This window comes from Mus caroli, chromosome 11, assembly GCF_900094665.2.
Source record: "Mus caroli chromosome 11, CAROLI_EIJ_v1.1, whole genome shotgun sequence".
NCBI lineage: Eukaryota > Metazoa > Chordata > Mammalia > Rodentia > Muridae > Mus > Mus caroli.
The window spans coordinates 5,674,882-5,686,958 of record NC_034580.1 but is presented as its reverse complement, the minus strand read 5'-3'; the positions used below and the strand labels follow the sequence as shown (position 1 = coordinate 5,686,958).

General features: G+C 45.5%; 1 protein-coding gene across 1 annotated transcript in view; it reads left to right on the top strand.

Moving 5' to 3' along the window:
• The window catches only part of Pkd1l1 (polycystin 1 like 1, transient receptor potential channel interacting), a 154,494-nt gene that overhangs the window by 4,428 nt on the left and 137,989 nt on the right, over positions 1 to 12,077 (top strand). Inside the window, 3 exon segments of the mRNA XM_021178465.1 lie at positions 2,407 to 2,495; positions 7,030 to 7,353; positions 11,638 to 11,700. Of these exon segments, the coding sequence (XP_021034124.1) occupies positions 2,407 to 2,495; positions 7,030 to 7,353; positions 11,638 to 11,700 (476 nt within the window).

Here is a 12,077-nt window from a genome sequence, read left to right as displayed (position 1 = left end):
GAGAGACAGAGAGAGACAGAGAGAGACAGAGAGAGACAGAGAGAGACAGAGAGAGACAGAGAGAGACAGAGACAGAGAGAGACAGAGACAGAGAGACAGAGAGAGAGAGAGAGAGAGAGAGACAGAGAGAGAGAGAGAGAGAGATCCTGAGTTAGATGGATCATGGTAGACTGGGAGAGAATGTGATAGGCCAGGCCTGGGCTCTAGCAGTTTATTAGGCAGGGGAAGCAACTAGGACGATAGGTGCTAGTTTTACAACGACTTTCTCAGGCTTCAACTTCCCAGTCTTGGTAAGAATGTCACATTGTTCTTAAAGACTATTCATGTGAGAATTCCATCTGAAACAGAATTAAGTCACAGAGAGCTTGTCCTTGAAACAGCCCTGTGCCAGGGTTGTATACTTTTAATCCCTTCCCTGGGCCTCACTCCATAGCTCTGCCTCAGGAGAGGTGCAAGGACCGCACCTAGAGAGACCCCGCATCTGCAGTGACTGGCTGGGTGCTGTGGTTCTGGGGTCTGGGCTCCCTGGCCCCAGGTCTCCGTCACACGGAGAATTGTCCCACAGTTCCTATTGTTGTTGTTTAGGTGCTTCAGATGGAGCCCAGAGCTTCACCCGTGCCGGGCGAGAACTGTGCCACCCACAATCGTCAAATATTATATCATATTTGCATTATCGTTGCTGTTGTTTTTTGAGGCAGGGTCTTGCCTCTTGCTGTGTAGCACAGATTTGTCTCAAATTTGTGATCTTCCTGCCTCAGCCCCCTAAGTGCTAGGGTTACAGGCATGTGCCACCACCCTAAATGTTTGTGTGTGTTGTTGCTGAAAACTGAACCCAGGGCCTGTGTATGCTGGACAAGTACTTTATTGCTGAGTTCCCTCCCAGCTGGGTTGCCCAAAACTTAATTACCTACATCATTACCTACATCTATTAAGAAATGGCATGAGTCTGTGCCTTTACTACTAACTGATGAAGAGCTGACACATCTTTCAGCATTTTCTCTAGAGATGTAAAAATCATTGCTTTTAAAGTTCTTCATGTCAGTAAATGGTGTGACCCCGACTGAAAACAGACCAGTCCTTTCTTTACCTGTTTAGGACACAGGAAGTTGGTGACAGATCAGAGAAATAAGGCATTTTGCTATTCCAGTCCAGTTTTTGTAAATATTTTCTTGGAGAATGCGAGCAGTGCATGAAGCTGTTTCATACCTAAGTGGTCCATGGTTGGTCGCTAAGGCTCAACTCCACACATACTGATGTCATGACCTCAAGCTATTTTCCTTCAGATTGTAATAATACATCAGACTCTTGATTGTGAACAGAAACATCAGCCAAGATGTTTACATTAGATTTGACATTGCTCTAGAAACTTGGAAACTTGGGGACACTGACTGCCTGTGTCCTTGCCCAGAGGAACTATGATAACTAAGGGGTTTGAAGTTGGGATCCTGTCAGAATGGCCTCGTCCCCTTCTGGATCAGCTTTAAACTCTACTAGTCCGCCTTTCAGCTCTCAAGCCTCAACCTCTTGCCTATGAGACTAAGCTGGACCACGTCAGAGCTGCAGTAAAAGGCACTTAGGCAGAGTTGTCATCCTCAGCCAGATCATTGCTAGGCTCCCATCCAGCATCATCCCCACCAGTGTGATCGGGGCTGTGCATTCCTTCCTTCACTCACACATACACACACACATACTCACCCCAGTAGGTTCACACCCAAGTCCTCTCAGACCACAGGAACAAAGACCAAACTCGCAGGACACAGCATCAGATTTAGCACATCCAAGGACTGGGTTCTTCATAGGAGCTCCTTAAGGGGAATTAGACTCAGGCTTGTTGGTCTCTGCTCTCATCTTCTGGCAAATGGCCAATCTCAGAATATATTTTTCTCCTCTCTAGAGATCCAGGCTAACCCAGAACTCTGTGTGAGTGATGAACAGAACAGCTGTCCTTCAGATGTTCCAAAAGGGACAGCACGAGACCCAGAGTCACCAAAGCCATCTTCACCAGCTCCCTGGGACAAGGTGCACCTTACACTGGGCCATTGAGACCTTTCCTCCTAAGAACAATGGAGGGGGAGGTTACAGCTCCAAATGCCCCTGAATGGAGTTTCTCAGGTGCCTGTCACAGCAGGTGTGCTTGAGCAGAGGAAGTTCAGATTAGAGTTTTAAAGCCTTCATTCTGTCATGAGAAAGACAAGAAGGCAGGGGAGCCTATGCTGTGGTGCCTCAGGCAAGTGGTATGGGAGAGCTATCATCTTGCACCTCGGGGAGGCAGAGTCTGTCTTCCTCGCTGCCTTCCCGAGGGAGCAGGACAGTGTCTGGCACGCAGGGATGGAAACGGCTGCTCCTTAGTGAGGAATGCCCCTTTCCCCACGTCCTCTCACACTTCTACTTCTTTTTTCCTTCTAGAATGTTCTGAACACAAGTAGTGAAGAAAGGCTAAGCTTTATTAACGGAGAACCACAAGCTCCTCCCAATTGGGATGAAGGTACTAACAGGTAGGTCCCAGAAGTCCAGGCAGTTCAGCATTTCAGACTAGACAGATAGCATGGGAATCATGAGGAATGCCTCAGATGCCAACAGCAGGGTCGGTTCTGCCACCCCAAAGTAGATTTGAACCTCTCAGCACTGAAAGGAAAGAATACAATTTTCTTTAGACCGCAGGGTACTAGCAGGGAGGGTGTCCCCATTGCAATGTGGGTTCCTCTTCCTGTTGGGGTCCAGGGAAGAATGTGGCAACCATGCTGAGTCTGGTGTGTTTTGTAAGTTCTAAGCTGTTTTGCTTGCTTCCTTTATTATTATTATTATTATTACTATTATTATTATTATTTGTTCCTTTTCTTTATCTTTCATTATGTCTCCCTCTTTATATAAATTGTGCATATCTCACAGAGATCACTTCTTTATTGTTATTATTCATAGTATTGTGTGCATGTGCATATGCACGTGTGCACACACACAGGTGATGTATATAAAAGTATGGGCACTTGAAAGCCCCGGTGGAGGTGTAGAGAACAAGTGACCACTTTCGGAAGCAGGTTCTTTCCTTTCACTATGTTGATGCTGCTTCTATCTGCTCCTCTGTGTCCAGGCTCACAGGCCTGAGGGCTCCTTATGATTCTTCCATCTCCACCTCACAGCCTGCCCTAGACCTGCTGGCATTACAAACACAGACTACTGTTTCTGGCTTTTCCTAGGTTCTAGGGTTTGAACTAAAGTCATCTAGCTCCCAATGCCCATCCCTTCTACCAGCTAAGCTAAGTAGCCACCTCTTAGGCCTTTTCCTGATATGGGTGGGATTCACCCATGTGCTCATAGGGTACCAAGCTGCTTTGATAAACTTTTCCATGATATTTTGTCACATTTATCATGTGTCAGTCTGTGGCTCAGGATGGCACCAGAGAAGGAAGTGGTGGTGTCTGCACTCATAGCCATTCTGTGTCTGCATTTGCACTCAGAAGGGAGCCGGGTGCTGCTTGTAAAATGGAGTCTGTCTGAGTTAAGGCTGCCTGAAAGCGGCTGCTGTATATACTATGCTGTGGCTTAGAACAAGGCCCAGTGTGAGTGACATGGGATTGATTGTGTCCTCCGTGGGGATGTGAGTGCAGCTCCTGCAGCTGGAAATAGGACCATTAATGGGGCCTTGAGGATGTGCTGCTTTGTGACATGAGCCAGTTGAAAAGAGGCAAACGTGGTTGTGCTATCCTTACTATCCAAGTCTCAGCCATGGGTGCAAACGTAGATGAGGGGTGGCCAAGGGGTGGGGTGGCAGTGGGGAGAATCTGGGGGATGTTTCAGGGCCTTTAGTGTTCCCTAGGAATTAAAAATCCTGGATACTGGTGGCACAGCACTGTGAAGATACTTACGATTATTTATCTCCTCATTAAACACACTAACATGTACAGTTTATGGTTTTTGGCTTTCTTCCATCCTTCCTTTGTCCTTCCTTCCGTCCTTCCTTCCTGTCTCCCCCCCCCCTTTCTTTTTATTCTTGCCACAATAAAAAAAAATGGAAAACATTAAAAAACCAAAATGTTAAGGTTTGGGGGAAGAAATACTGGGAGCATTGGACACCCACCCCCATGCTGCAGGTTTGTGAAAGGTGAGCCCAACGTTATGGCCTTCCTAGATTCTACTTTGCTAACATGGGATTCCTGTTTGGGGAGGAAGTGGTCTGTCTGTTCCTGGGAGTCTGACAGCTCAATGCCTTTCAGTTGCTGTCGTCTCTTACATGTTTTATCATCTCAGCATGAAATGCACTCTTGTGGTTTTTACTGGTGAGAATGGCACACACCCCTCCCAAGCCTATGCCAATAAACATGTTCTCTCTGGCTTGACAGAACAACCCTCTCCAGTATGAGACTTGAGCACTGAAAAATTTCACAGCTTATTTTAAATTATTTAGGATTTAGCAAAAATAAAACTGTACAATTAAAAGGAAACATTCACTGGAATTAGCACTCCCCACGGGTCACTGGGGAAGTGTCATTCTTTCTCTACTGTGTATAGACACATAAGCAAAATGAGGCTGTCTCAGGCAGGAGCCCAGAGCTCTGTTTTCTCCTCCTGCCCCAGCATGCAGTCTGTCTGTTGCCCACAGTAGTGGCTGAGTGAGCAAGGCTCTGGAGACTGTGTTTGGACAAAAGGGAAAGCTGATCTCTTCTAGAAAGGAGATCCTCTTCATGCTGTGTAGAGTGAGCTAGGATTTAGGCAGGTATCCGAGCCCTGGATTTTTGTTTTCAAAAGCATCCCTATGTTAAGAGATGGAGTGCTATAAGAGGGTAGGGGGACACAAATAGTCAGAACGGGACTCATTTTGAATATCCAGAGTAACTTAGGATGTCCTTGCCAAGGGCAATAATTCAGGAGAATATGCCATCACAAGGGTTAGTGAAGCTGGTTCTACCAGTGGAGGGAATGCTGTGTGTTTCCTGTACCACGCAAGTGGACACAGCAGCAAGCAAAGGACCAGAGCTGGATTCTGAAGTTAAGTGCATTCTACAGGCCCCTGTCTCCATGGGGACAAGCCTGTTGTGGTCAGTGAGAGACACAGGACACTATTTGTAGCCACTGTCTAGGGCTGAGAACCAGGACTTGCCTTCCAGGTCTCCAACTCCTAGTCTGTGCTAAAGCTCATAGATATACGTCACAGTGCACGTGTGGGGTGTGTGGGGAACTTGCACCCAGGTGGGTACAAATTTTGGCAAAAGCCTTTAACTGTGCTCCCCTCTACTATAAAGGCTTTCCCCTGACCTCTGCCACAGCCCTGAGAGGGTCAGTTTATAGCACATCTAGCCTGTGAGGATCCACCTCGTGGACTCCCAGAAGCAGGGCGGGGTCACAGGGAGGGTCTTTTAGATCAGCCTGAACACTTACTATTCAGGTGTGCCAAGCGCATGACAGCATCTCTCTGCCTTCTTTTGTGATCAGAAGCAGTACCAGCCCCAGCTCCTGTCTCCAATGGCTGTGTGAGACTGAAAAAGAAGATAGATCGTTCTCTGGTCTGCAGCAGGTTGGTGTATGACCCCCGGCCAATGAGGAATGTGACACCGAGCTCAGCAGTGACCCCTCCTTTGCCTTTTTAACTCTGCAAGATGCCAAATGCTCAGGCAGAGTTGCAATACATCATTGCAATAAAAAAGAAAATAGACTTCACATTTCCATCTTATGGCACCCTTTAGCTGCCAGCAAAGCTAGACAATGAAGCAAATAATAGGTGATCATTGAAGTTCCTGATGCCACCTGTGTAGTTCTAGAGGTCCCTGACTGGTGTTCTCTTTGCTGGAAACTGCCCTATTTCATTCTGAAGGCAGTGCCACTGACAAGTTGATTTGCAGGGTGTCTCCTCCACGGCAGCCCCCTGCAGCCTGAAGAAGGAAGTTCTCTGCTGTGATAGACAAGGACTACTGTGCTCTGGGGAGGACTTGGCCAAGATGCTGCTTCTGAGGTCAGTTGCCATGACATCCCCACCAGGGTGGTCACATCCCCTCAGACCAGCAACCAGACACCTCTCAGGAGTCTGACTTCCTACTTCCTCATCATTTCCAGAAGGCAAAAGAAGGGTAGTAGAGGCCGCATCCATCTTTCCTAACTACCAGCCATTTGGCGATTTGAGACTCTTCCTTGTTGGATTTCATTATAGCTGTGGCTGGGAGTGTGCCTGGCCACTATGCTCCAAATGATATGATTGGCCGCTCTCTGCCACTCGAATCCTGTGTCATGTGGTCCCTTTATCTTTAAGAGTGGACAGGAATTCAGACCTCAGCCTGCCTGCCTGTGTGGCTTAGGGGATAAGCACAGAACAGGCAGAGGAGGGAAATGTGAGGACTCTCGCATGTCCACAGGAGTGTTCTCCTGCCTTGAAGGGCTCCCATCTCTATTCACATTTCTAGTTGCCTAAGTGCCCATCATCAGGGTCCTCCTGCAACAGTTTCCAGCAAGCCAGTGATGGAAGTCCTGTGTTCTTGGGAGCCAGAGGCTCAGAAGTACAGACTTTCCAGCCCCCAGCTCCCAGTACAAGGAGCTACATGTGGGGAGGGGAAACTGGTGGCTGTGGGTCAGGATAGCATTATATAAAAACAGCAGGCGGTGATTCATGAAAAAGACTGACTTGGGCTCATGGTTTCAGTGATGTGGGGACAATGTCTTTTACCTGTATTTCTGTGACTAGATTAGTTGCACTCCAGTTGCCAACCTCAGCATCCAGGGTGCTGATCCCAGTTTCTATGCAGCTGGCCTCAGTCTCTAAAGTAATGGCCTTAGTCTCTAAGGGGAATGATTTCCGTCGCCAGGGGTTTGCTAGCTCTGCATTCAGTGTCTAAATCAGTGTTTCCCACTGCCTGTCTCACAAAAAGCCAGTGACTCTTGTACTGCAGGCTGGGAGCCCACTGTGAGCACCATAGCCTTACCCCTGTTCCCTGAAAGCAACCCTAGATAGTCTGCACATACCTACCCTTTCATCCCTCCTGGTACCCTCTCTATTCCTAGACTCCCTAGCCTACCCTAAAGTCTGATATCTGCTTCATTCTCTAGCTTCTCAAACCCTCGTCCTGGCATTTCTCACACCTGCAACCTCTCTGCATCCTGGTATCATCCTGAGAGTTCCAGTCCTCTCACTCAGCATCCTCCCAGGGCCATCTTGGTGACACAGCCTGAAAATGCTGGGCACTTTGCCTTCTGCTGCTTCCCAGAAACAGATGCTCAGGCACCTCCAGCTCTGGGAATCCGTGTTCACGTGGCTTCCGGAACAGCTCTTTGTCTGCTGCTGGACTTTGGGGACAATTGTGGAGCTCAGATGAGACTGTGTACATTGACAGGTGCAGCTACTGTAACTGGCTACCATCAGTACAGGAAAGGTATGATGCAGTGAATCCTTCTCTGAAAGATTGGGAAGGAGTTGACATCCCAGGACACCGGCATTGTTCACATGCAGGCAGGGAGGAAGCCACAGTCCACCCTCTGGAGCCTTTGAACCATCCTGGTGGTTCCTGTATAATAGAAGCCCACATTTTAGACTATGGCCAAGTCTCTGTATACTTTGACTATTTAATCTTTCCCTCAAGACTGTGGGATAGGAGAATGAGGCTGGGAGATGACTCCTGAGGCCACACAGTCAGTACGGGACCTTCTTCGTGCACATGGTAACGTCCCAATCGCCGAGCATCCTTTACATTCCTCTTTAAGAACCCACCTGTGATGGGGCACCCTGTTCCTTATGACCTGAAAATTTCAACACTTTATTTTTATCAAAATAATAACAAGAGTGACCAACATCTGTATAGACATCTTGGTGTGAGTTGGGTACTGCTAAAGCCTTGGAGATGAGTGCAGGATATGAGTGGAATACTTAACTTTCCTGAGTAATAGAAGATTTTACTTTTCTCTTTTTAAAATGGTTTTTTGAGCATGCTTTAGTCTCTGCAAGCCTACACAGCCAACAAGAGAAACAGTCCTGTTCTCACTAGCTCACAGGCGATCATATCTGTCATTCCACACCGCTGTGTGTGGATAAGCCAGCATCAGCGTTTTACTCCTTTCTGTAGATAGAAGTGCACTGTGCACAATATCCAGCCCTCTGCCCACTGAACAATCCATCTTAGAGCAACTACACAGTCCAGATGGAAAAGACTCCCTGCCCTTCTGGGTGACTGCCGTACATTGACGTTGCAGGCCAGATCTGTTTAACTGGATTTTATTGGTGCATATTGAAATGGTTTCTGATATTATGTAACCTTGCAGTGAGTAATTGTGTCTACATGCCAGTTCATAGCATTTGAGACCAAATGACCTCTTTGCTGCTATGTCCAGCAGCAATTTGCTAGTAATTGCCAACTTGCTCTTCATCAGACAGAGCTGTCTGGTCAGTGCTCTGTGAAAGGTGCAGCTGTCAGTCTGAGAGATGGAAACAGTGTCTTTCTGAAGCTTCTTGTCTTGTTCTCTTTATCCCAAATTAAAGTAACTTTTAAAGCCCACATTTAGCCAAGGACACTTTCGTGTCTACCTAACATAGGGGTTTGTGAACACTTTTCATTACTGAGAAAGTTGGTCTTTTTATTATGAGGGTGATAGGTTGCAAGTAATCTTTTCTTACTGTGTTTCAGTTTTCTTAAATGTTTTCCTGTGAAAAATGCTGTTTATTTATTTTGTTATCTACTTATGGAGGCGTTTGAGACTGAACCTAGCTTCATGCATGCTAGGCAGGTGGTCTACCACTGAGCTATAGCCTAATCCCCAGTTTCTGAGAATTATGTCCTGGTTAAAACTGTGTTCCTTACTCCAAATTTATAAAGTGATTCTTTCATGTCACCTAGCATTCTAATGATTGTATTTTGCACATTTAAGTAGGTAATATACTTGAGTAGCTATTCTGGAGTAAAGCCTGATGCATGGCCACTTTCCTGACTTCAGAATGTCTGCTCATGTGGCTCAAATTATCTTTTTTTTTTTTAATCAGAAGGATCTGGAATCTCAATCCCCACTCCCAACCCCCTCTCAATGCTGGGTTCCTTTGCTCTCAGGACACCTTCGAGCTTTCTCTTCACTTTTACCTGCCGCTGCTCTATTCCTGTGAGCCACAGTTGTTACATTTCCTTAGGTCTACACTGAGGCCAGCACTCCTACTGCCTCAACTTTTCTGGAATCATTTTGTTTATATTCCCTTGATGATTTTTCTACATGAACTTTAGACTCATACTGACTAACATGAAAATATTTTACTGACAATTCTATCTGAATAGTATTTAACCCAAATATTAATTTATATAGAAGCTTTATGCTCCAAGTCTCCCTTTTAATAGAATGTGCCCTTCTCCTTTCTAACCCTTGCCATACATTTGGAAACATTTAAAATTTTCTCCATATAAGAAAGCCAACTCCTATAAATTGCATGTGCGCACACACACACACAAAATATAAAAGAGTATTTTTTCTTTTCATATGACACATTACATGGTGCTTCATTTTTTTGTGCAGTCACAGATGTTTATCTTCAGCCTGGTTGCCATGGCATGTAGAAAGGTTCAGATGTTGCTCTTTGTTGTGTGGCCTCCAGAGTGAGCGTTGACACAGACTTCTGCATGCATTCTCTGGTGTTTTCTTAGCTGTGCAAACATGGTGTTTGCAAATGCTGATGTATCACCTCCCATCTCCAGTGAGCACCTCACAGTCCCTTCTCTTGTCTCATCGCAGTGGCCCACATTTCCAGAGTATTGTGGGTGACATTAGCAGATGTTGCTGGGTGTCTTTGCTTTCAGAACTTCTTTCCCCCCCCCCCCTCTAAACTTCATGCTAGGATCCTGATAGATTCAATTTACCATGGTAATGACATTTTCATTTTTTATTAAAGACTGAAACAAATAGAAAACAAGAGTAGTTGGATTTGCCAGCTGCTTACAGCATATGTCTGTTGAGATGATTTTATGATTGACTTCTCCTTAAGAACTCGGAGGTCACCAGTTACATTACTCAACACTGACATTCCCAGGTTCCTGGGGGAAGGAAAACTATTAGATTTTGCCTTATTTTTAAATGTGTGGTCAAATTCAGTTTTGTAAATCCTACTCATTACACTGGTACTCGTCACTGGTTTTTGTGAATTAGGCTTAGATTTTCTTATCAATGATGGCTGGAGAACTCTGTATTTCCCTCATCCCGGAACATCAAGAACAGCAGTAGGAATGGTTACTGTCCCAATGACTCCACACACCCATTCCCCTGGTGCTTTACTCTTGTTGCCTGGAATTAGCTTGTTAACACTTTCTCCACTGACATGTGCTATTTCTCATGTAGTCAGTTCTTCTAAGTTCTTTGGAAAAAACCATGCTCTTAATACAAGTCTTCAAGCTTAGTTACAAGAACATCAACAAGTAGGCCCCTCTGGTTCTTTGATTTTCCTTGATATATTAATCTAACTTTATTCCCACTGCTTCTCTTGTGAGTGAGATAGGGCTGATTCGCGTTCCTGTAGTTAAAGGAACCAGTGTGAATTGTGTTTATTTTACACGTGCGCACATGCACACACACACTTAATTTAGTTAATTTCTATTTTGATCTTTGTTTCTTGCTTTTTGTTATTTGGGTTTTTTTCTTATTCCCCTAGCATATCCGATACAACCTATGACCTTTGTTTCTTTGTTTCATTATTAATTTCTAGTCATTGTTAACCATAAATATTCTTTCTCTACTATTATGAATTTTTTAAGTTTTGAGACTGTCTTTGTAGTCTATTTCTGCTATGAAACACCATGACCAAAAATCAAGTTGAAGAGGAAAGGTTCATCCCATGTGTGCTCTCTGGCTAGCTGTTTAGTCTCTGTAGGCTCCCATAGGTCTAGGTTAGTTGATTCTGTGGGGTTTCTGTGGCATTCTTGACCCATTGGCTCCTTCAGTCCTTCCTCCCCCTCTTCTGTAGGATTCCCCAAGCTCTGCCTATTGTTTGGTTGTGGGTCCTGCATCTATTTCCATCAGTTTCTGGGTGAAGCCTCTCCAATAAGTTATGCTGGGCACCTGTCTGCAAATATAGCAGGATATCATTAATAGTGTTGGGTGGGCTCTCTCTCACGATACTGGTCTCAAGCTGGACCAGTCATTGGTTGGGCATTCCCTTGATTTCTGCTCCATCTTTTTTACTCCTGCACATCTTGTAGGAAGGACAAATTGTGGGTCTAAAGTTTTGTGGCTGTGTTGGTGTCCCACTCCCTCCATTGGAAGTCTTGCCTGGTTATAGTAGATGGCCGTTTCCCATTCCATATCCCCATTGCTAGGTGTCTTCACTGGGGTCATCCTCACAGATTCTTGGGAGTTTCCATTGTTCAAGGTTTCTAGCTGGTCCCAGAAATGCTCCCCTACTCATTCCAGTTCGCTCTCCCCATACTCTCTCCCTTCAACCTCCCCCTAGATGGTACTTCCTGCTCCCCTCTCCATCCCCTTCTGACCCTCTTCCCTCCTTCCTTCTGTCCCAGATGTCTAGCCTATTTCCTTGTTATTTAGCATATTTGGGTCTGTAGCATGGTTACCCTTACTTTATGGCTAATATCCACCCATAAGGGAGTACATACTGTGTTCGTCTCTCTGGCATAGCATTACTCTTTATTCACTCCTGGTCCCCATGAGTGTGAAAGTGGACCGTCCTATTGTCAACTTCATATTCTATTTATTAATCCATGTGCAGATCTCTTTTGAGTCCTACCGTGAGAAGCAATATTTGTTTTGTAAATGTGATAAAACTATTGATTCACACACACACACATACACACACACACACACACACACATGCACGCACCCATGCACAAGTAAGTTCAGATTCCTATATAGACAGAATCGAGCATTGGATCCCCTAAAGTAGGAGTTACAGGAGGTTGGGACTGCTCAATGAAGGTGCTGGGAATCCTCAGCTCTTTGCAAGAATAGTACAAGTGCTCTTACCTGTTGAGCCGTCTTCTCCAGCCCTGGGTACGCCCATTCTCACACAAGTAATTGAGCTTCAGTTCAGCGTAGGATACTTTCTTTTGGGCTCTGCTCAGCACAGTTCCCAAATCCTACATCTTACCATAGTCACTGAGTTTTCCTCTCTTTTTTTTTTT